Source organism: Ischnura elegans, chromosome 6 (genome assembly GCF_921293095.1).
Source record: "Ischnura elegans chromosome 6, ioIscEleg1.1, whole genome shotgun sequence".
Classification (NCBI taxonomy): Eukaryota; Metazoa; Arthropoda; class Insecta; order Odonata; family Coenagrionidae; genus Ischnura; species Ischnura elegans.
Genome location: NC_060251.1, coordinates 29209968 through 29236144, shown reverse-complemented (window position 1 = coordinate 29236144; position 26177 = coordinate 29209968). Strand labels below are relative to the sequence as shown.

General features: G+C 38.4%; 1 protein-coding gene across 8 annotated transcripts in view; it reads right to left on the bottom strand.

The window, feature by feature from the left end:
- Positions 1-545: 545 nt before the first annotated feature.
- Positions 546-26177, bottom strand: part of LOC124160239 (rap guanine nucleotide exchange factor 2) — a 942071-nt gene continuing 916439 nt past the window's right edge. For 4 of the 8 annotated variants that reach the window (XR_006865120.1, XR_006865126.1, XR_006865124.1 and 1 more), the window contains 20 exons: positions 25852-26007; positions 24718-24857; positions 23774-24005; positions 22807-22952; positions 21246-21396; positions 19834-19971; positions 18917-19076; positions 18006-18345; positions 17274-17541; positions 16564-16736; positions 15128-15362; positions 14923-15022; positions 14115-14326; positions 13451-13780; positions 12823-13090; positions 11925-12416; positions 10247-10495; positions 5825-6034; positions 2833-2927; positions 546-2166 (listed from right to left, as the gene is read on the bottom strand). Coding sequence is in view for 1 of the 8 variants with exons in the window: in XM_046536052.1 (XP_046392008.1) it covers positions 2135-2166; positions 5825-6034; positions 10247-10495; positions 11925-12416; positions 12823-13090; positions 13451-13780; positions 14115-14326; positions 14923-15022; positions 15128-15362; positions 16564-16736; positions 17274-17541; positions 18006-18345; positions 18917-19076; positions 19834-19971; positions 21246-21396; positions 22807-22952; positions 23774-24005; positions 24718-24857; positions 25852-26007 (4032 nt within the window). In the remaining 7 variants the exon portion in view is untranslated. The remainder of the gene's footprint in view (positions 2167-2832; positions 2928-5824; positions 6035-10246; positions 10496-11924; positions 12417-12822; positions 13091-13450; positions 13781-14114; positions 14327-14922; positions 15023-15127; positions 15363-16563; positions 16737-17273; positions 17542-18005; positions 18346-18916; positions 19077-19833; positions 19972-21245; positions 21397-22806; positions 22953-23773; positions 24006-24717; positions 24858-25851; positions 26008-26177) is intronic. The other 4 variants (XR_006865122.1, XR_006865121.1, XR_006865123.1 and 1 more) reach the window with 4 other exon arrangements.

The following is a 26177-nucleotide window of genomic DNA, read 5'->3' as shown; positions in this document are numbered from 1 at the left end:
ATAATGCAGTTATAGGTCCAAAATCCATTAGTTTGACACTTTACATTTAGTTACCACCAGAATTGAAATGAGCTAGGTAGTAAGGTATCACATTTCAAGAATAGTCTGCTTAACTTTCTTCATACTAAGCTATTTTACTTATTGAATGAATTTCTAAATATGTAATTTAGCTCTCTACTATGTTTGTAATAATTCAGTTCACCATTTTAATCTGTGCTGGATAATGTATATATATTCCTGAATTTTTAAAATCTCTGGACAAATACAAAATGAATGAATGAATTCCATATAAAAATCCTATTCTATTCTTCCTCTCGTGCATTCAACCCTTCAACAATGTTTGCAACAACCCCTCCCCACTCAGTGCTCATTCCATCCATAACTTATGTCTCATCCGTGTCTCATCTGGAAGCTACCTCTTCTCACCCACCACGCCCAACACTTCATCATTCCTTCCCTCGCTATCCACTTCACCTTCTCTATAATTCTCCAAACTCCATCAAGGGGTAGAACGCTTCAAAAATTTGTTAATAAATAAAACACACTTTTCTTCATAATGGGTGCATTTCACATTGGGAATTTTTGTACAGAATAATATAGCACATTGTGTCTGGACCACCAGAAAGGGTCCGATAAGCTAAAGAGCTAACAACACCATGGGCAATTCCATGACTGTTAAAATGTCATTACATACTTTTCATACATACTATACGAAATGCAGTAGTGCAATGGCTTGTTAACCAAAATATAAAATTGATATCTACATCACAAAATATAATGACATGAAGGGGGTAAAGGAAGTATTTTTCTTCAAATAGTATACAAATAGATATCTTCAATGATATTGCATGGAACAATACCACACATATACAATAAAAGCCTCCTCTTCTCATTGAGCGAGCACCATGGAAAACATACATTGGAGGATTGAGTTCATAAAGTAAAAAAAGCTCAACAAAAATCTCTCTGCCACTCATGAATGGCTACATTGTGTAACTGCCTTCACAAGTCTTCATGCTCATTCAGCCAATTACGCTGACAAGGGAGCTTCAAGTCCAGGTTCCCGTTAAGAGCACATTAAAATGATTTTCCAGTCCCAGTGGACACTATAGCAGGAAAAAAAGTTTCTACAACACAATCACAAAACACTGATTGCAATGGACACACCAAGGCTCAATGATATAACAAATGTCGAAGCAATCAAATCACCAATGGTAGTGATATCTGCACACTTTATCACGGTAAATATTGTGTAACATACATGATTCTACTGAAATGGTTACGGTTAATTTCATTACGATCACAAAACAGGCAGATACAGTTGGACAAGCAACCAATTGGCTGGCACGACTAGGTGAATCACAAGAATTTTTTTTTCATTTCTAACTATCAGCTCATAATTCAAGAATACAAATATGTACCACTGCTTATCATAGATTCGTACACATGAAAATCTTCTTATAGGCTAAATAATTTTTTAACCACTGATAGCAGAGCAAGAAAAATTAAATATATGAACATAGTTATGTGCACGAGACATGTAATAATGTATGTACTTGGAGGATCAAGTTGTACACTTACGTGTTATTACATAGAGAGAGTATTTGTTGCCATCATTTACGTTTGATATGAGTTTACCAAGAGAGAAATGGGACCAAACAACACTTTTTGATCAACCATTCAGATCATTTGCGAATGTACAACATGTAAATAATATATATTATGTATATGACATACAGAATCCCAATTCATTGGGAATACATCTTTGGAATGATACTGGTTCACCACAGAATAGACACAAGCTCCTTTTGAAAACTAGGTGGGCATTTTGTTTCCCATAATTAGATATGTTATTACACTTCATACGCCACCATTTAGATCCACTCAACAGTCATGGCATGACTTAGCCCCTTTCATTAGTTCAAGGCGTCAATGGCCAACAAGTGGTGTCACATACAAACTCAGAGACGACTCACAGAGTTATGACCACAAGCGAGTGGTCTGAAGAAAGAGACACAAACTGTAGCCCACCGATGACTGATTCCTTAGAACAGAAAGGCCATGTTGATAGCAGCGTTTACACAAGACATCTCGGAAATTTTCTTGAATCCCTTTGGACAAATACTTGTTTCATTTACACTGCTGAAACTTGTGTCTCCCCATCTTCTGTGTTGGGAGAGAAGAAAAATATCATTTATTACAAAACAGTCAATACACTCCGTGTCATCAACATGTAAGTGTGGTTTATTTCAAGCCCGCCACTAGAATGAAGGTGAAATTCACATTTATTGCCATGGGAAATAATTCCTCACAGCTGGAAATTAAACCACAGACCTTTAGCTTTCAGGCTATTGCACACACCACCGGTTTCCTTGATTTCCCATTCCCAAAGGTCCATGGTTCAATTCCCAGTCAATGGCAATTAATGTGACAAGTGAGTAACCATTTACAAATGAGCTATTTTCCAACATAAAAATTATACCTTTCAAGAGTTATAACACTAGTCACAGGAAATTAGTGATGTGCTTAAAAACTAGGCCTGTTAGTGCAAATAGTGATATCAAGTACCATACTCAATAGACCACAACCGAGATGATAGAATTGGTTAAAATACATTTAGGAATATATCATAGGTCCCACAAAATAAGAAGATCCGAAAGCAACAAGAGAAGAAAGAGATTGCTTCCCCAACCTCACACCAAGTATTAAAGATGAGGAAGGATGAGCATAATTAAAATACCACCGCCTATTCACTGTTGACAACACTTATTCCTTCACTAAACATATATCAGTGCAAACATTGAGATCATGAAATTATTAAAACCAGCCTACCTTTGGTAACTTTGCTCCATCACTGAGAATAATGATTCAAGGAACTTCTTTCGACTGGTTCTACACTAATCGCCTAAGATGGCCGCGAATGATTCCTTCAGTCAAAGATTTTTTCGAAAACAAAGTTCACAGTTAGTTTTCTTAATTATGCTATAACATGCCAAAGTTTCCCTCAAATAATCTTGAGTGTCTTTCAACCAAAGTTTGCAATGAAAAAGAATCATTGTTTTGAATAGTTGCTGGTATTGGTTGTTTTGAATAGTTGAACAAAAACATCAAAATAAAATCTTGAAATAAAACCATTTTAATCTTGCAGAGGGTAATAAGAACGTAAATTCCATAAATAAGAAAATTTTAATGCATTTTCTTTCCCAAGTATTAAATGAGGTTGTTTTGGGAATAATTGTGTACAGGATGAAAATGAACCAATTTAAGTACAGTGATATTTTTGACCTTAGCATGCTATTATATTAAGAAATAGAAGATAAATAATTAATAATAATATCTTAAATAATCTGTAAACATCACTTCACAGCAAACACATGCAGCATTCAATAATGGTTTAAATCAATCACTATCTCAACTTTTTGGTTTAGCGATTAAAAGTTTCTGATTCAAGCATGAAATCATGGCATTCATTTCCATGCAATTCCTTCCCTAACAAATAAAAAAATGCCCTTTGGCTGAAGTTTAAAATTATCCATATATGCAAGCAATAAAATTTTGAAATATTAATGCACTATCATTTTATAGCACTACAAGTTTGTAAATCTGACAAATGCAGCATCATGATATTCTGTTTCAATTTCATAGAAATGAGATAAGAATTAGAAATAAATTATGTAAGACTTGATAATGTGAAAAATGATAACAACTACTCATGAAATTATGAAATACATTTTTAAAAAGACTTTAAATGGTAGAATGCACCATTCAACAAAAACGTATTAAACTTCCTTCATCTGCTAGGATAGAAAAAAAATATATCATGACAGCATTTTCAGGAATAACAAGCAAGATAGATTTTCATGAAGATAATTTGAAGGAAAGAAACTTGAAATCAACAAGCATTAGAGTTGCATACCATAGCAATATTTATGAGCTGAAATTAACTTTTTAAAGGCCTTTGTAAGTTAATACTCAGCAGATTATCATTCCAAAGAGTTCTAATATTAAACAAGCAAATGAGAATGATCCAGTAAAAATAATGGAAAAGAAAATAGGAGGCTATTAAATGGATGATGATTATTAGGTAATAGAAGTTGACATTGGGCAGATCCAGTAGAAGAAGAATATAGAAGCCAAGCACACTGCAACAGTTCTGAAATACTTTATACCTAAGTATCTAAATTTATGGCATGCCTACTAATGATGGTTAATGAATAAGAACTATAAATAAGCGAAGATTAATGGTAACTACCAAGGTAATTGTAACAAAAGAGCATGGAAGAATTGCCTACACATTTGGCTAAATTGGTATGAGAAATAACTAGTTCTGAACGGACACCCACCCATCAGGGCATATGATACTGAACTTAAATTTACATCAAGAATACTGAATCAATTGTTCGCAGAAAGCTATTACGATATTGGAAAGCTGACCAGAAAATACTCAAAGCCCTATTATCCGCACCTGGTGATGGCCATGAATGCTGAAGATCAAAAATGGACGGATAGGGTGAGAAACGATGTAGTGTCTGGAGAATTGAGAACAAGAAAGGGAAAATGCCGAGCCCCATATTCCAGAGAGGCTACATTATGAGGCGCACTAATTATGTGAGGACAATAATTGAGGGAAAAACTGAAGGAGAGATTCCCCGTGGAAGACCAACAGATAAATACTTAGATAAATAAGGGTACAAGGTAGAAGTACACACATCAGGGAAATGAAAAAACTATCTTGAGACGGGATAAATGAAGGGTTTCCGTTTCGATTGTGTGTTTTTTGCTGGGGCCTAAGAAAGAGAAGCCAATGTACCTAGACCTGCGGGCCCTTCGCCCTTTCCACAAGGGCTGCGGTATACCAACCGTAGAACTGCGTTACTCTAATAATACATTAGTTTGGATTGATAAATAATACTTTAAATATCATGATATTTCCCAATAAGTTCAGTTATTTTAAAGAATTAACATAATGATGTTTATAAACCACACAATTACAATGGAAAGACTACTTTGGCTAATATCTGAAATTTGAGAGTGGCATCCAGATATTACCAATATCATTAGCTATCTCCTAGATTCCCGCTATAACCAAATTCCTATACATCCCTCATGTCAGCTCAGCCGCTCCAGAAACTTATGAATTAAATAATGTGAGCATCAAATAAAATACTTAATTTGCCACTTTAAAAGGCAAAATGATGAAGATTAAGATGGAATTTAAAAAATGAACTTAAAGTAAGTATCCATACTAAAGACATTTTAGATACCATAAAAAATCCATCACAAGGATACAATGAATAGGAATGAGAAATGCTGATATCATGTCACATTGTTATTGAACTTGGGAAAGCATAAAATTACTGAAACAAGTCAAGTCTTAATGAATGGAACTAAAAAAGATACATGTGAACTGCAGTCTATCAATATGCATGAAGCTATGATAACTATCCATGACATGATCACATCGCTAAGGTACCATTAAAAATCCATTACAAAAATAGCTAAAATTTTTCTTTATGGACACTACAGATACTTCTGGATCATTTTTGGAAATTCCATCTTCAGCTCCACCATGGTCAATGAAGCCGGTGGTCATGTCATAAGGAGTCTTTTTTTGTTAAATTACTAAGGTTGAAGAAAAGCATATAGCAATACACAATCTAGAGTCACTCGCTTTTTGAATAAATTAATTCAAACTAATTTCAACACAATCACTGCAAGCAAAAACATCAAACTACATGTTATGAATGTCACCTCATGTAAATTATCACAGCATTCATCTAAATAGCCACAGCACGCTATCAGAAAAGATAAGCTGTTGTCTTACCATCATCATCGTCATCATCTTCATCGGCTTCAAAGTCACCATCTGGCGCTGACCCAGTGTGGTAACAGGCCACTCCTTCGTGGGAATGTGCCCTTCCGAGCCGCTGCATGCGAGCCATTTGTGCCGCAATCGGATAGTCTGGCGGCCTTCGAGCCCTCGGAGGTATCTCTCGTGGTAAAGGTGGTGGGCACACATTATTACTGTTTCCACCTATAGGGGAGGAAAAGAAAAACATTCTACACTCCCATAATACCAAATTAATAATCTCCCACAGCAAGATGGACATTCTAAGACAGCAATTTGTACTTAAAAGAGAGACATCAATAAATTGCATATTTCCATCCATGATGGGGGGCAAAGAAACATCCTCAACTCATATGCCCATAGCTACAAAAGTAATTAATAACAATAGATGGTTGTTACAAGATATGGGTAAAAGAAATGGTCATTAGAATATAAAGCAAATTGCTGAATGAGTTTAAGTGCTTTAAATCACATGATGTGTTCAAATCAAAATTAATTTTTTTTTCTACTAGAAAAACTATATTTCTCAATTAATGAGACCCTGCAAGGCGACTAATCAAACTTGTACCTAGGGAAAGAGACTTCATTGACTTTTGCGTTTAATTACCCTTCACCAATGAACGTATAATAGAATAGTACCCAAAGACCCCAAGGTCGTGGGTTCGGGCCCATCAAGAGAGTTGCCCCCATCCTCGGCATGGGTGTTAGTGGTCTTCCTACATAGTTATTCACTAGATTCCCCATCGTAAGGGCCCTAAAAGTTTTTGGACAATGAGGATAAATAATATAAAAGAAATAAATTTTCTTGGTAAAAAGGGTTTAGCAAAGATAGCTTAGGCAGCATTTCAGACATAAAAAAACAACAGATTTTTAATGAATAAATTATTTCAAATAAGTTGCAACTGGGTTCTCATTACACACTGGAGCATCACTTTATTAAAATATGTATTCTTATTGATTGCGATATTTATGATGCTGACAAGGTGGGAAGATTACATGAAAGAAAATTTATTGTACATATCTTACAATGCCAAAAATGCAGGTCCTAAGCCAGTCAACAGCACAGCAGTTCCATTGATTTATGTGTCATGAAGTAAATTCCCTGATTCCATGAACAAGATTCCCTTACTTTGCCCTAAATTCCTTCATTTATTTCAAATCCTCTAACTTGTCCCCGAGTACTTTCCATGACCAGTAACAACCATGTAAAACAAATGCATTTATGCCCAATGATCTGAATCATCAAGTGACACTCAATGCGTCAATTTGATAGGAAGACAAAATGTGTACACATTAAACACATAAGGGTTTCTGTCATTTAATCACAAGAATTTCAAATATGGAATCCTATTTCAAAACTGAACAGCATTCACCAAAATACATTAAGAATCAAAGTTGCTGATCATTATAACATCATTCCTTCATTACTTAAAGAAGCAGAAAGCAATATCATACAATCTAAATAGATCACACCAAAATATAAGGTTAAGGTCACCAATGTTACACATAAAGGGTTTCATATATGAAAAACACCTCATAGCCAAGTAAGAAATTATTTGATGAGCAGCAGGCTGGTATCACCATGAGACAATTCAAGCAAAGATGACAGTACCAGGATCAAGATGAAAAAATCACAGAATAATACATCAACTTTACATGATACATAAAAACTTATAGTAGATGTTAAGAGAATTGGCAGAATATCAGAAAAGGAAAGAACGTCGACACTTCACTCCCACAGAACAAACATTAGAAAGAAACGAGACACTTGACAACAAACTCAACTTAATTTTGAAAAACTCATTCAATCTTTCCAAAGATGCTTTAAAGTAAGAAACAGACATGGGATGGAAGAATTATGAAATAATGAAATAAAAGATCAAGTTATGAGGAGAAGTCATTCAATGGTCACCTGGATAGATTAAATCAAAAATAAGATCAACTTTCATAAAAATATTCAAAATTCATATGCACAACAAAAGTCAAACAGATCAGAGCCTTGCAATACTGCCTAAGTACTCAGCTGTCATTGGTGAACTGAATCACTAACAAAACTGCGTTTTTGACAGAGAAACACGTGAAGTGTACAGTAATGACACCCAATGTTAAGAATTTGACTAATATCATGGACACACAAAAGGTGATGAGGAAAGACTGGGGCAGCCAAGGAGTGGGTATGGAGGTGAAGTGGATGGAGAGGAGGAGGAATGACAAAGTGCTAGGCATGGTGGGCGAGGAGAGGCAGCTTCCAGACGAGATAAGGAGGAGACAGGAGGTTTAGATGGTGCAAGTTTTGGGCAGGGAGGGGATGTTGAAAACAGTGTTAGAGTATAGAATGTTGGGTAATGAAGGAGAGAAAGGAAAAGAATAGGATTTTTATATACAATGAAAGAGTGTAGGCCTTATTATGAATTTAAGTGGGAAGTCCATGAAGGGAGGGGACACTGCCTAATACTTCTTAAATACTCCATTGAAACCTACCTTTATCAGTAGAATACTATCTCATGAGAAAATGACATAGAGTTCTGGGTCATTAAGGTGAAACTTTCACTGAGGGAAGGAATTCCTCACACGTGTGCATGCATGCAACAAATCACAAAAGGGCCATTAACAAAGCCAAGGAGTTGGGGGAAGTGGCCACCCTCTTGAAATGAGTACGTTACTTCATCAACTCACTCGTGAAAGGGTCAAGCCCACCAATTTTTCATCATGAATAACTCGAGAAGCAGACGACACATTGAAGACAATAACATTTTCAAACTATCAAAATCGACAATAAATAAAAATTGCTGAACTTCTGATCATCATTATCTGATGGAGGAAATAATTCAACAAAGTGTACCATGAAGATTACAGTATTACCACCTGCTATACTGGCAAATCTTATAAAATCAAGTCTTCCAGTGCAACCAGTATTTGAGTCCACAGTCAGATCAGGTTTCCTTTAATGCAGTAATTTCTCAAAATTTTCAAACCATTTGAAATATAGATATGTAGTGGATAAATGTGATATCTTAGCAATCACTAGGCAAGTGACAAAAAATATAATGGTTTAAATGTACTTTTGAATTAAATAAAGTTCAATCTCATAAAGTCTCATGGCATTACCATATTTATTGAGCTAAGCAAAGACATGATAGGCACCTAAGCAGCTGCTGAGAGGTTCATACACAGCTGATCACCGTAAGCTGTTTGGGAGTGAGCGATTGAGTACAGTCAGACTTGGGACAATAGTGTATGAATTAAATTATGCTGGTGGCTGAGGGAAGACAGGTGAGTATGGAAGCTCTTTTGCATGGCTCTGATTGGTAGTATGTATATACAACTTTGAATAATGGGGCTATGGAGAGCAAAGATGAACAATATAAATTATTAACTTAAGGGAAAAAGGCAAACAAAAGTCACATAAAATGATTGTAATTAAGAATAAGATCAGTACACAAGAAAGATTCACAAATACCTAAGTCACATTCACGACAGTAACCATGGAATTACACCTAAAACTAGTCGAAAAGAATTGAAAGAAAAGAGTTTCTACCTGTGGAAAAAGACGAAACATGAAGCTACAAGGAAAGGGCATTCAATGTCACGTGAAATGGTTGAAATTAAGAATAATGCCGACAGCAAGAAATTTTCACAAATGGGTCACACTCACATCAAAGACTAAGCGGATACACCCTGAAGTAATTGGGAGAATAGAGAGAGGTAAGTGCACTCATAAGAAAATATGAAGTGATGAGGAAAATGCATTCAAGTTTCACATGAATAATAAGATCAACACGCAAGAAAAACAGGTACCCCCAACTTACAAACATCTGACTTACCACCATTTGAAGTTACAAGCAAAGTTATTTTCAAAAATAAGTTTTGAAATGTTTCTTCTTGAAAATGTTAGGACAATTACATTCATTTGGAAGCAACTTGTTCCCATCTAGATATTATTTTTGGTAGTGTTTTTTTGCAATTTTCTTTCAATTTATAAGCAATAATGTTCCCTCAATATCCATGTCAAAGGTAAAAAGTAGGGATGTACAAGTACTCAAATTTTCGAGGACAGTCGAGTAGTCGGTAATGACACATGCCATTTCCGACTTTCGACAAATCTGACATACGACCAAGTTTTTTAAACTTCTCCTGTTCGTAAGTCGAGGAATACCTGCTCACACAAATAAGTCATACGCACACCAATGGGGGTACACCTGAACATAATGAGGAAAATATGGAGAGAAAATAGCATTAAAAAGAAACCATGAATTTAAGAGGAAAAGACATTCAAATGTCACGCGATATTATATAAGATCAACGCAAAAAATATTCACAAATAAGTCATAAGCACACCCTAAAAAAAGGGGAGGAAGGGGGGCAAATAGAGAGATAGAAAAGTGCATTGTGACTCACCCTGTGTGGCCGATAAACGGCGCGGTTGAGTTGGGGGGGAGGGGGCGTGGCAGCGTCGAGGGACCGGTGGGGGAGGGCCAATCACCCCCGAGGACACTCCTCCGTCCACACCATTGTTGGGGGGTTTGTGGTGCGTTGTTGGGGGGCCAGGAAAGTCCGTCGAGTTGTAAGGGGAGTGAGAAGAAGACGGGGGCAAAGCGGAGGAGGGCGACGAACTCAAACTTCCGCAGCCACTGGGCGAGGGAGCCACTGGTGGAGAGGTACCAGGGCAATCAGGAAGGAAATTGATGATGCGAGCGTAATGGAAGTCGTACAGGAAAGGAAAAGAGAAGCAACAACACATGATAAGAGCATATAAAAAGGATTCGTGGGGGAGAAGGATCGATCAGATACGGGAAGAATGGGAAGTAGAGTCATGGATAGGTATGGGATGAAAACATGATGCGAGTTCAATGGAGAGAGAACTAGGAGTGACAGAGAGATAGGGGAAACAATGGGAAATGATGAAGGTAAGGAGGAAAACAACACAGGAAAAACAAACAAGGATGACTAGAAAGCTTGACTAAACAAAAATTGCTGTTGTAGCTGTTCAACCAATAGCAAGGTGATTGAAGCAAGGTTGATGAAATGATTACAAAGAAAAGAATGACTTAACTAATGAAAATTATGCATGATCAACTCTTTGAATGAGCTAATGAAATTGAAGGTATATCACTCAAAGCAGCTGAAAATATAGCTTTTCAAAAATATTAACTAAAGCCAACACTAAACATAGGAACTTCCATGAAAAGCAAGCACCTTTTTCTCAAACCATACATGTAAGTTTAAAGCAGCTGACGTTGGAATTGGAGATTGCACCTTGAAGCTTATGACACATCATAAATTCATAAATAGAGCATATAACGTACCAATTTTACAACTTAACCATATCTATAGGGGCAATGAGGCTGTACATCAGACCAATATATATATGCATTTTATTTACACATGGTGAAGCTTAAGATTCACCCATCTACGTTGCACTTTAGCTCATAAAATATTTTTACAAGAGAGTGCCCAAGAGTGCAACAAGAGAGATAACTCCCGGGAATAACTGGGTGACAATCAAGTCACACATTTTCCTCAAAGAGCAAGTCCTCTAAATTTACGTTCTCGTCCACATATGGGCTCTGCTTGGCCACAGAAGGGACCCCTTTGATGAAAAAGGCCTCCCTCCTCACCAAACTACACCTCGAGAAGTTATCCTCCTTGTGCACGTCCACCTGAACCTCAAAATGCTTCGCTTCCCCATCACTGTCGCCTGCCACTTCGCCTGACGAAGTGGAGGCGGGCGCCGGAGAAGCGCACCGAGCCTCAAAAGTGGCCGGCTCCCTTGAGGGGGTAGTTGGTACTGAAGCCCAACCCTTTGCCTTCCACCCCGTGACGTCATTGCCATCCCCAGCCTTCGCCTCGGCAGCAACCTTGCTTTCCGAGGCATTAGCATGAGCCCAACCCGTACAGCTACAACAAGCGCTCTCCGCACCCGGAGAGTCCAAGTCGTGGGGTTCTAGAGAGCGACACCGGGACTGCGGGACGACAGAGGAGGAGGAGAACCTCCGAGGGGGGGCCGAGGGGGCCCGACGCCTCGGGGGCCTCACTGGCGGGAAGGGAGGCAGGGGAGCATTCGAGCGGGACCTACCAGAGGCGTGCGCCCTGCGCAGGTTAGGCAGGTTGCTGAGGCTGGTTACACTACTGCTCTCGGCGCTCAGGTCCACCGGTTGGGGGAGGATCATCGGGGGGCCGCCCTGGGGGGGGAGGGGCATGGCGGAGGCCGTCGTCGGCGTGTCCGAGTGCGAACGCTCGTGAGTCGCTCGGCCACCGCTCACTCCGGTCCTCCGGTGCGGCCCAGGAGAGGGCGTGGGCGAAAGGGTCGAGGTCATGTGGTGGTGCGAATGGTGCAGGGAGGTGAAGGGGAGGTGGGGGGCGACGGCAGAGGTCGCCACCGAGGGCGCCATGCCATGGTGGTGCATGTGGTGCGGGGTCATGAAGGGGTGCGAGGCGTGGTGGTAGGGGCCGGCGCTCGTTGGTGGGGCGCCCGTGGGCGGTGGGGGAGGGTGGCGTGGCTGGTGGGGTCGCGTCTTGGGCTCGCTCAGTGCCATCATCTTTCTCAGCGCTTGGGGTGAAGCCGCCCCTGAAAAAGGGGAGGGTTACAGTGAGCTCCATTGGCAAGGCAGGATGGACCTTGAATCATGTAGTAAGCAGATTAGTTCAACATTGAAGAAGTTCACGTCATAATGAATGAATCACAAATAGCTATAAATGTTTCTTAACCCTTACAACAGGTGAAACTTTAAAAAGGTGCATTAACACTGTCATCAAACTTCATCCTGTGGCAGGTCTTGTGACTTATATTTACATACATATATTCATTAATTTATCTTCCACAAAATTATTGAAATCAAAATATATACTTGAATTCCAAACTGCACAGATAAACTGAAAGCGTTCAAAACAATTGGGTTATCAACTAGAGTGTTCTGATCATGACTAATTGATGAAAGCTCTAATAGATAAAAATAAATCGGATTGGCTCATACCGAATTTTGGGCCCAATGCAAGGTTTGGGGTTGGTCCTGAGGCTGATATGCTCCTCTTGCCCTCACTAGTGCTGCTCGTGCTGCTGGCCGTCGATAGCGTGGGAGAAGGGTGGCGCTTGCGAACTGGAACCGATGATGGAGCACTACTGCCTCCGCCACCACTAGTTGAGCCTGGCTCACATTCTGATGACAGGGAATGCAACTTATCCTCGTCAGATATGACTTTCATGTTATTCAGATATGCTTTAACCCTCCTCACCATTTGGGCCTAAAAATTGAAAAAAAATCATACATCAAGATACAAAAACTACATTTAAACAAAAAATACAAATGGTGACCACATGACTCAGTACAGCAGTTGATTATAAGGCACTCAGACATTAATGACATTACTTAATGAGGAAAATGATGACTGTTCATCTCAGGGCTAGATTTAAAATTAGACTTTGGACCGTTATTGCCGAATAAGTACAAAGTATGTAGCGGTAAAAATTTTAATCCTTAGATGCTTAAGATGCCAATATATCATCTTTCAGTTTTGTCCGTAAAAAGCTCACGGTGCTGACATATCGGCCCTGTGTTTAAACATATGTAAATATGAACACACATTTTCCCCAGCAATGCTCACCTCCTCAAACATTTTCTTTGGATTGGGCGTCGCCGTCGACTTCTTCCGCCTCTTCACCGTTGACCCTTGAGGGTGCGGCTGCGAGTGGTGGGCATGCGTTGCACCCGTGGTCAGCTGATTGAGGGCTGCCATGGCCGACGAAGGTGGCTGGCCTCCCCTCTCGAGCATCGTCAGGAGGTCATAGGGCGAGGAACACATGTTGGTCAAGGTCCTCACCTCTTTGGCAATCATTCTTAATTTCTCAAAGTTGACCAGGCCACCCTCTACACGGCTGTCGTTTCCAAGGTGGATGAATGTCAAATCTTTCTTGACCACAGGGTAAAATGGTATCTACAAATTGAAGACAAAGTTGGAGACAGGACCAATTAGAAAATGTATAAGATAAGGTACCTGATATCCTCCCCCTTGGTATTTGCATAATATATGTAATCCAAAAACTTGTTTCAGAGATATTTTTCCTTCTACCATAGAATGGCTTTAAGATTCCCCGACTCTGGACAGAAGCAACACATAAGTTTGCAGTATTTTCAGCAGTATTAGAATTAAGACTCTTAAAAATTGAGGAGACAAAATTTTCAGTTACAATTCTAATGGAATTAGGTAATAGTCTAAAGTAAAGAATTTAATATGCTGACATGAAATCCCAAAGGGTCTGGATACTTACAATAGGGGGCTGTGATTGCTCACTGCTGACCAGCTGCCTGTACTTTGACATGTTTCTAGAGGGATCCATCAGGTCTTGGAGGTCTGAGAACAGGCGCACATATTTCGATGGAAGCTTCTCCCAGGTTTGCCTCAGACGTGAGACAGCACCATGCCCAAGTCCCGATATGATTGCAAACATTGAATTGAAATTTTTACACTCCTTGCATTGCCCTAGAATAAAAGGTGCAAATGAATTGCATTACAGATTAAAGTATGAAGCAAATGGGTGATATATAGCTAATTATGGAGAAGCAGGTATTTTTCTAAGTCCAGCATTGTTTTATGATACTGTTTTGTATTTGACCGAGAAATGAGTGCAAAAGAAGCAAGATACACATGACACGTTTTATCAAACCCCTATTAAACAGGCATGTGTTAATGTACACAGCTGTCATGGATGTATTGGAAAAATTTCTGGGAAAAAATCAAATTTTTCATGAGGATCATGAACTGCTACTAGGAGATACAAAACAGCAACCAAAGGAATAGCAAAACATTGAGAATCAATTTCAATGGTCATGGATACAAGCAGTAATTGTATTCCATTTGACTTAATCATTAAAAATGCCTTCAATTGTTTGGAAAAAATTATGCAATATATACTAATTAATCCATTTGCGCAATGTAGCACACATTCTTCATTATGTCCGAATAAAAAGATGCAGTACCTGCTACTGTGTACTAATGTCACAATAAGTAGGAACTAAATTTTTAGGAAAATTCATATCAGAATGAAGGATCAAATCAGAGGCACGAGCTATACTTACGGGCCACTTTGATGAATTGTTTGATTATCTTTGACCTGCGAACTGGGTTGCTTTCTGAGCAGACTTCCGTTACCACCCAGAACATTTCTCTATTGACCAGCTACAGAAGAAATGAAGATTATAATGAAATACGTGGAAAAACATTTTATAAAATTTCTATCACATTTAGTGGGTAAAGCCAATGACATTGAGAGAAACTACCTACCTCAGCAAACTGAGAAAGCATCGGTGTGCCGTAACGACTTTTAAGCTCAAATAGGTCATCAACATATTCCGTACTCTCTATTTGCCGGAATATGCTGAAGTCTTGCAATGTGAGTTGGGTTGCCACTTCGACAGCATTTAACTGCAAAAAGTGGACCTGGCTTTCCCTTAACAGCTCTGGAGCCAACTCATCAGGTACTAAAGTTTCCGTGGAATCATTCGTCTTCAAATAATACCTGAGGAGGATATAGCATAAAATTGGTCAAATAAACAACTCTTTGTATCAATATGATACATTCGTATTGGCATCAGCACCCCAGTGAGAAATGGGTGGTGGAATCCACGTGGAACCCACGTGGAATCCACGTTGAGTGGTGGATATTTGGTGGTGGTGGATATTGAGTGGTTGGACCCACGTGGAATCCACGTTGATTTCAAGTGAATTTGTGGTGATTATCATAAAATGTTAAACAGAATTTCTAATTTGTGGAACTTAACTCTCTGGTGACATTGCGTCATTTATCATCCTGAAACCACGCTAGTTATGTGAAAATGTATCGCACATTCTATTTTTATATAATTCGTGGAAAGGCAGCCATGAGAGCACATGAAAAATCGTAGACACATATATAGAAAGTTTAGATATAGAGTGCTTGAGGTTTTAATGGTTTTAGGACAGCACCAACTGCTGTTTTAATTTTTCCACCAAATTTCCACGTGGGTTCCACGTTGATTCCACGACCAAAAACACGTGGTATCCACGTTAATTTTCCACGTGGGTTCCACGTGGATTCCACCACCCATTTCTCACTGGGACTTTATGGATGAAAGACTTGGGCAATCGGAAAAGCTAAAAAGAGAGGACTTGATGCCTTCCAAACCTGGTGCTGGTGGTAAGTGCTGAAGATCAAATAGAATGAGAAATAAGCAGGACTAAAGAATAGGAGGAGAAAGGGAGCATCATAGGCCAGAGAATTACTCAGTGGATAGATCATCTAATAAGACAGAAATTACATGAGGAATACAATGACGGGAAAAATTGAAGGAAAAGTCAAATTGAGGAAGACCCAGAGATTAGCTCATGAGGCAGCTAAAAAAAGACACATGATTAAAGAACATGAGGCAACTAAAAGAACTACCCCAGGGAAAGGGAAAAATGGAGAGCCACAGCATACTATAATTTTAGGATTATAGCAATGTGAATGAATCAGTATGATAACTCATTTTAGGAATGAAAATAGATTAAAATGTTTACTAATTTTGAAATATGCTCAACAGCATCATTTGCTTTTAAGCATGTGTCACAAACATAGTTGGTAACAGAAAAACAAACTACCAGCTTGTTCCAAAATCTCACTGCAAGAGCATGGCATGATAATAAAGAAATAGTAATATGAAATCAATCTACAATTATCATGTTCCAAGAACAATACTCACCGACTACTAAGCCCAATTCTTTCAGCAAGATTTTGCAGAGTGTCCGGAAGACGGCGTCGTTTTATAAACCCTTGTTCGGTCACGCTGACTTCACAAAGACTGAAATGGGAACTGGGTTCGGTCAGACCAAATTCTTGCAGTGCCAGCATAACTACCTCATGTGCTGTGGTTTCCTGAGGAGAATAAAATAGAAAAAGTTTGAAGAATCATAGACCAATTTGAACACAAACAAATAAGCAACTGAAACTTAACCAATAACTCAAACGAAACTGGGATATTCCATTTCAAATCACACAATATGAATAAAATTTGTTGCTCGACTTTTTCAATTTTCCTAATTTTTTTAGCATTGTTTCCCTTCAAGTAGACAATCACAAAACACCATTTGAAAAAAATTTACAAGCCATACTTTTTTTTAGTCATTTTTATAAGGGCCACTGGGCAAATTTTGATGAAAAATGTGGTTTGCATAAGGTTTAATTTATAAGCTATTTTAAAAGATATCAGAATAATTTAAAATCAAGTATGTTCATCATTAAAAGAACTTTTGGAAACCATTTTTTAATTTTTTCTATTATGCATGCACTGTCCCACTTATGTGCATACTTGATTCATATAACAGTTTGAAAAACAATCATTACCCTAACTTCGAAAAAATGAAAAACTTTCAGAACAAGTACACTGAAATGTTGCCACACTTGAGGTCCTACCTTGTGCACCAGAAGATATTTACAAGTCTGATCTGGCTTGTACACTTTGAGCACATGCTCCGGATAGTCGGGGGCACAGCCAACCATGTTGTGGTGTGGATCCAAGCCACCTTCAGTACAAAGGCTGCCCGTGAGATCCGGATTGCTGCGACTGTGAGGGAGGGTGCCGATGCCGTTTCCAACCGACCCCCCACCCATCACAGAATTGTGGGGCATTCCGCTGCCACCAGTAAATGCTCCTAGCACATCATCACCATTGACTCGATCACTGAAAAGGTGCCAGAGAAGAAAATCAATGCCAATGCATGTGGATTGAAGGTAAGAAGAAAAAGTAGAAATAAATTTTCAACATAAAAACTTTGAAAACAAATGTTTTTGCTGCTTAAATTCAATATAAAATAACCACCAACAAGCAAGTAGTTATTTCTGATGCAATGATGGTATATTTCAAGTCTACCATTGGTAGAACAGTGGTGAAATTCATATCAATTGCCATGTGAAAAGCACCTCAATGCTTGTATATAAGTGGAATACTCCTGCCCCTAAATACCTTGAACCTCACTAAAATTTTCATGGGAATTAAAGAACCAGGACAGCATATAGTGGTCTTCACAGAGGCCCGGAAGTCCAAACTGGTTTGATTCTCAGCACAGGGGAGTTTTTGTGACCTTGCTACTTTTTCCATATCAATATCGAGCAGGGATGAACTGTAATTAACTATAATGTGCTCACCTCACTGCATTTCTAGGGATTATCTTGTTGAGGGCATTTCGAATTCCCCTGAATCCCTTGTGAGACGAGGACGATGACGATGAAGATGTGGAAGAGGCAGACGACCCTCCGTCTTTTGTTTTACCAGGCGAGGCCGCATGAAGGGAGACTGGCGGCAGTGGAGGGGGGTGGGGGATCGCGCCATCCGGGTGACTCGTGCCGTTCGAACCGGTCATGATGCTCGAGTCGTCCACTGATGATAGCCTTGCCCTCGGGTCGTCCTGAAGCCTTGCAATCTCAGATGCTTTCCTGCCCCGTGGCCGAGGGGAATTCTCAGGCGTCTGCAGCATTTCCTTGAAAGCTGTAGATGCGGACAAAAACATCAGTGCATGCAAACTTAGCACCACATCACTTCCATCTTTTTGAAAACCCTTCAAGCATACTACTCCCACCACAAAATAAAAATATATATATACATTTTTTAGCACAAGTTAACTGATGTGGTCTTTCATATACATTTAAAGTGAGGTGCATGCCAATGAAACTGTAAGGGAGATGTGGGGTGAGTTAAGGAAGAAAATGGGGAATGAATAATTATAGGCATTGGCTCACCACTTGGAGAAAGGCTTGCACGCACAGTTGCATGTACTAGGTTAACAGGACTAATACATAATGTGGCATGATGGCATAATCACAAGAAGACTCAAGTTTTTTGGGAATATTTTACCCAAGATTTTAGATTATTTAAGGCCAGTACAGGTCAAGAGTGGGTACCACAGCACCCATGGCACCAAATGTAATCACGTCTATGCTTGTCGACATGTGCAACACTCGTGCCCCTAAATATGTACGATATAAGCATGCTACATAGACATACGGTTTGCATCTGCATAATACTAGCGCAACGTTACCAGCCCAATGACAAAACTCACCAAGTAAATTTGATTTGACTGTGATTGAGAGATGAGTGGTTCCTCGAAGAACTTCCAAAGCCTTGGCATGGCTGACATGCTCAAAACTTTGTCCATTGACTTCTAATACTTGATCACCCCGCTTCAGTCCAACATCCTCTGCCTTGGAAGCCTTTTCAACCTGTTAAATATTTAAAAAAATACATTAATTAGCACCATTTCTCATCACCTTTTCATCATTTATTCAGAACCTAAGTAAAAATAATAATAGTTGACGGATTTTCAAAGCACTCATAGGGGTAGGAGGCCGATGACTTAGTTCATTATTCCTCATAAATGAAAGGAGGGTGCCTTAGCATTAGCTGCCTAAGACCTATTTCCTCAAATGAAAAAAGGAGCAGTGGTCTAGAATTGTTTGGTCACTTTTATACTCAAAGTAAATTTTTTCGACAATATACAGAACACCCTCATAGTAGATAGTGTGATTCTAATTAATAATTCTAGGAAGAATTCTGATTCTACTTTATGGGCAAGTACATACCTACTAAAGAAAATTTAATTTAATAAATACTATCATAGTACTTTAATAGTTCAATCTTTAACAGTAATCACAGGGCGTTGCTATGAAGACACTTTGAAAATGAACCTGTGAAATATTCTGCCTTCTTTAAATGTAAAATTCAAAACATCTTACATTAGCAAGTGAGGGAAGGAATTTTGGGAAATCCTGATTTTTGCTTACACAAGGAAGGAGGGGTCAAAAATTGCAAAATAATGTGTTTGTGTACTAATTGAACCCTCCCTAATTAGTTGAACGTAAAAATAATTTTCAGCACATCATAACAAGTATTAAATTTGGCAGTTGCATGATAAAATGGGAAAATCACTACAGACCATAAATTGATCAAAGTTTGCAGACCAGTAATAAGATGTCTTACCTTAGAGATGAAGATGCCAAACCCACGTTCGTAACCTCCAAGGATGGAGAAATGAAGCACTTCATCCCTTGTAGGCCTGGCCAGAGTGACGGTACGCTTCTTCGCCTTGGTCGAGCAAGCAATGTTTAGCAGTCTCAGCTGTAAATGAATACAAAAACTGATCAGCACATGAAACTATTGAAATACGCGCATTCTTATGCTCCTTCCTACAAAAGTTAAATTGAAGACGGAAAGTAATTGCAAGCACAGAAAATATTTTCTTGTGTAATTTGAGATGCAGGATTGGAGAAGAGTAGAGAAAGTGGAGAGGACAGAAGAGAAGAGTAATGACGAAAAGCTGGACATAGTGGGCAAAGAGAGGAAGCTTCTCCATCAGATACAGAGGAGACAGAAAGTTTGGACGAAGGGAGTACTGAGCGGGAAGGGGATAATAAAAGCCACAAAGAGGGGAGAAGCACAGGAGGTGAAGGAAGTGAATAGTTTTTATAGATAAAATATAAGGTTTAAAGCCTTTATGTGAATCGAAGGAATATGAATTCATGTAGGGAGACAAGCTAAGTTATCTCATAAAAAACTCCATGTTAAACTATTTTTACAGCTAGAATACTTAAAAAATAATGTATGGATACTTTACATAAAAATACTTTGAACTGTTTTTCTTGCACTACATTTCTTGAACAATACATATTTCTATATTTTATGGATAAAGAGCAATCTCCTTTAAATTCCAATATGCAATGAAAAATTGAGTGGATGAAGTTGGAATGATAAATCTTTTAAATTCTAAAGCAAAACATTAAAGACCATTTATTCGACTCAGTGAAGCCCCTAATGAAACCAATTTTTATTTTTATACCTAATGAAAGTGAGTGTCAACAAACTTTTGGCTGTTGATCAGCTTGTTATAACTTATTTCGAAATAATAAAAAGTCTGCACTCAAAATTGATTTTTAACTTAGCTTGATTCATCTTGAAATAATTCATCGGAAATGTAATGTAATCAATACCTTTTTCTGAAAAGGAAGCATAACTCCTGCTTGATCAATCATATTTGGTGACAAATAGCATGCTTGACACATGTATCATCTTATAATTTACAAGGTAAAGAAATTTTGATATTTGCCAGTATCACAAATTTGAAATTTTACCTTCATATTTTCACTGATGCAATTTTTTTTACATTCGAGAAACAGTTAAATTTTGACAAAGGCTTGCTCTTATACTCTTAAAAGTTCAAGGTGATAGCTTAAGGATTAATATGTGATCAGTACATAATGACAAATTATGACCACTACAGAGAGAGGTATGTGCCCTTCCCAATCCTTCATTTTCCATTGCATCCGTCTTCATGCATTCTAGGCAATAACTTTTTTGCTCCAAATGAGATGATATCACAGCTTGTATCCACCAACCTGTCCTTGCATCTTCTCCCTTTCCAGTCCCATTTCGAATTCCTCGAGGAATGCCATCATCGTTGGATCAGTCTCAAAATCTGTGAAATGGTTATTAACCCACAGGAGCACCACTCTTGTCACTCTGTCTTTCACGGCTGGATCATTGAACCTGAACAAAAGAAATATCACAATGGTGAATAAATGTAATGCTGGCACGAGTACACTCACAACTCACAACATTGGTTGGATAAGGTTCAAACTGTAACCATATTGTATAATTTTTGGCATTTTTCCTGGCGAACAATTGCAGTAAAGTTTTCTCGGGTTTTGCACCTGGTCAGTTCCTCCATATCTCCTCCTGGAGGAGACTGTTACCATATTAGAATTGAGGAAATTGATTTTGACCTCTTGCTGGTGTTTATTTAAGACGGTTACTCACTCAGAGATTCAGACCAAAGGATGATTAATAAAAAATAGAGCTCATCCCAGAATAAGCCACAAGCATGTGAATGCACACATTTAGGTGATGGGGCCTTACACTTTGTGGTTTTATTTGGGGGTGTCCGAAAACTTCAACCTGGACTTGAACCTGGGACCCGTTGATCAGCAGCCAAGAACTCAACCTACCATGCTCCCCTGTATTTATGACATCAATTAGTCAAATTAGTCATCATTACAGGGATGCCGACGTACAAAAAATATTGGGGGGCCCAAACCGCAGATCTAGCCCTGGGAAATTTTATAAGTAGCGAGTTTTAAGTTTTTTAAGCATTTTAGAGGAGTCATATGATCAACATTAGAACCCTGATAACTCCAATCTCGATATCTGGACACTCCAGGGGAAATCGACAATTCTGAAACATTTTTCCTCACACCCATAACGAATTTTTGAGGGGGCTCGGACCACCTCAGGCCCGTGGAGTCGGCGCCACTGCATCATTATTAGCTAGTTTATAAATTACCTAATTAATTAAATTTATTTTCCCCATCAAAAACTACACAAAATATTTTACTTTGGCTCACTTCAATTAATTAATAAAAATTCATGGAGGAAAAAAATACAAAATAAGAAACTTGAAGATAGACTGCAACAAAAAGACTTTTAAGCATTGGAGAGCAGTGAATTGCTTAGGAGTTGTTTTAGTGAGGATTTTAAAACAGTGGTATAAGAGGTAAGGTGCAGGGAAGGATATTTTGAGGCCAGGAAGTTAAACGAGGATGAGATTCAGTGGAAAGGAGAGCATTAAGATATGGAGAGAGAAAATCCAGGGATATGAATCAAACACTCTCTACGCAAGGGATGAGGAGGAAAATGTAAACTAAAGAGAGGAAGAATTTTATTGGTCAGTAGAGTTCCAGTCTAGACTTTATGAAGCATCCAATCTGATTACACAATCCAGTGTAACATGTACGATTGTTTCCCACCAAAATTCAGGGAAAGTCTTCTAGATGATACTTCAGATATTTTACACAGAGACTAAATGCTCATATAAACTTATCATCGACCAAATTATCAGTAAGAACCTTGTCAAATCAATGTGGCTAACTCAAAAAGAAAATAAATAGGAGGAAGACTTGCAGTTCATACCACTCCAAAAGCTGTCCAGCCACACGGATTGGGGACTCAATGAAACTGCGATGGGTAAGCAGGAAATCTTCAACATAAGTTGGGTCTATCCAGGAATTTTCTTCTATGAGCTGCAGCATTAACCGCTCAGGAGTTCCCTGCGTGCATCAAAAGGAAAATTTAATATTAGTGATTAATTCAGTCAATTTTTTTCTAGTTAAAAATTAAATATGGTACACAGGAGTTGAATACAGTAGAATGTCTGTAATCTGGCCAGGCAGTGATAGGACACACACAGAAAGTTTGCACCCTAGGCTGGCAACCTCCAATCCACAAAAATAATTTCATCAGTGTGTTTTCTTGGGTATGCCACCAGGTGAAAGACGGCCAAGTGAACCATCGAAACATCAGCCATTTCAGCTGTCACCTGGCAAGGCACCCTAGAAACTTCACCTTTATCAAACACACGAAAATAACAGTCATTCATGGTTTCTAAATTTTAAATGAAAGATCTTTCAATAATTAGCAGGCTTTTTTTTTTGTTCGGGTGAATTCTTAGCAGATTTGCAGCTTTGTTAGAGCATTATAAATACTGACGATGTTGGGAAAGTCTCTCAATAAAAGATCAGCATCCATCATGGAAATCTTAACCCGAGAATTCAGCCAAATCATTCACCTGGAAAGCCTCTGATCCTTCAATTTTTTCATTAATTGGCATGTGATGATATAGAATTTTGCTCTAACAGTCTGCTACATAATCCATAATCAATTCCCTGATCAATATCATGAAAAGAATAGCACAAATTGCATCTGTTAACTGTATGTTTCCAGTAATCAGGCATTTTCGATAATCCAGCCATGTCACAGTTGCAAATGCATCAGGTTACCAAGATTGCAATGTACATTAGATAAAATTAAGAATTATATTCTGTGATAAAATAGAGCATTTATAAAGCAGGGGAATTTGTGTATGACTCACCCTTATGACTATGTGACCCCTACGAGATCCTGCCCCATCAGGACCTCCACCCCTTTGCTCGGTGACCATGACAACAGTACCACCTTCCTCGTGTCGCCTCGTGTTCTCTTCACCTTGATGGAGGATTCGGTAGTAGTCAGCCTGTGTGATGCAAACAAACTGACAATCATCACAACGTGTCCTCATTATCCCTTTGTGATGAAGCTTGTCCATGGTAGGTGTGATCCCGAAACTGGAAAGAAAATATGCTTCTTAACATTCACCCATAGAGAAAAGAAAAACTTCAAAATAAATTCCATGCAAGTTAATAATTTTTAAAATCAGAAATGATTGCAGGTATGACTTTAAGCAAATCCTTCATAGTAAGAAATGAAGAAATGTCAACTTTGCCATTTCCTAACGGTGCATAAAGGAGGGCCTTTTGGGGTCTGGGTCCCCCCCAAAATGAGGAAAATGACAATTACTTAAGCTTTCTACCACACACCGCTCAGTATTTCCTATCATTGATCTTCCTAACCATCTACTAGTACATACTATCGTATTTGCTTTTAATTTAATCATCATTGGGTGTCCTGTTTTAAAATGATGTGACCTAGACTTGCGCATTTATCTTCATGGGCATATCCAGTGAGGGGCAGGAGGGAGCAGCTCCCCCCTACCCCTCCCCCAGTAGCAAAAATTGCAAATGTCTTTAAGGAAAATAATATTTTTAAGCAAATAATTTAAAAACTAATAATGAGCTGTTACTGTTTCCTTAAAATATTGATTTCATTCACCTTTTCCATGCTTAAATCTTACCTACAACTTGAACAACCATGGCTTGCCCCCCCTAGTTTTGATCCCGAGTACACCCTTGTTTATCTTGGCTACTCCCAAAAATGCTTTCTATATATGCTACCAACCACAAGAACAAATGTCAAAGAAATACTCATAGGAAATAGTACCTGTCACCAAGATGAAGCTGCTGGGTTTCACCAGATGGCATTTCTACTTCAACATGACCGTTTATCAGAACACTCCATGAGTCCAGTTCTTCCCCATCATTCATAACTATGGTTCCAGCCTTCTCCACGACAGCAAATACCTGTTTAGTAGGGTTAGAAGCAAAACAAAATAAGTACATAGATATGGCTACTTAATAAATTCTTAAATAAATATGCCATAACAGTAAAGTGGAATTAGGAGACTGCACAAGAATGTAATCAACCATTCAGGGCATTCATAGGACTAATGTCTTCTTATCTCAACCCTACATGTTTTCTAATTCCAGTTTAACATTGGTACCCACCATTCAAATAAAATAAAAACTGAAATAATGTACTTATATATCCTGGTATTGTAATCATTGACAGCCAGCCAAAACAATTTTAAATGCCTGAAATCACTCTATAATTGAGGAGTAAAACTGCAATTTTCATAGAACTAATTCAAATATCATCTGAATTATAAGCTAAATAAACAATTGGAAATAAATGGAAAGATAGGTAAAAAAACAGTATAACAGTCAGATTAAGTATGCTACATTGGCAGTTCATTAGCAACCGAACCCAAACTGCTTAAGAGCACGAAAGACAATAAATGTGCAAGGTAAAAAGGAAAAAAATAATACTATGTTTCCATAATGTAATTAAACAATTTTTCCAAAAATCAGCAAAAATTGACTATTTAAGATACATGACCTATATAAGTAAGATAGCTCAACCCAAAGTATAAATGGTAATTAATGTTCTACTCGTAAATCTAGATCTAATAACAATATTGCAGAATAATTAAAATTACAGTGATGAGTGGGGTTAGAAGCAAAAAAATGAGCACATACACAAGAATAATTCACAAGTTCCTGAGGAAATACCCTGAGAAAGATGATTGTTATGAACCAGACAGTTTTGGCAAATATACTCCAAATCTACAAGTTACTCCAAAGCAGGGCAGAAAAGTGTATAATAATTGTGATCACTACCATTAAATTATTCTGCAATTTACCTTGAATATTTGCAATGTTTACCTGCAAAATTTTTCACATTTTCCGCACCAGAGTGTCAGGAGGAAGGTGAATTGGGTGAGGAGGGGGAACTTACCATAACGCTGCATAAGGCTCTTCTCACGGCAAGTGTCATGTTGGTGAATGCTTTGAGATGCTGCGTGAATTCCAGCAGAGTCTCTATGTCCTCCTCTCCTCTTTCTGAAGGGTCCTTCTCCAAGCACTCTCTCACAGTATCACGAACTGTCAAGCTCTGTAGGAGAATGTAGGTCATGATGAAACAAAGGAGTTTTGAATTATCAGGAAAAACAGGAAAAGAACTCATACAAAGGGAGAGATGGGGTAAAAACGTAGATTATTTCATTATGCATGCAAGTTTTCTGTTTTTAATCATTCATAAATTCTCAATTCTCAAATTCTCAT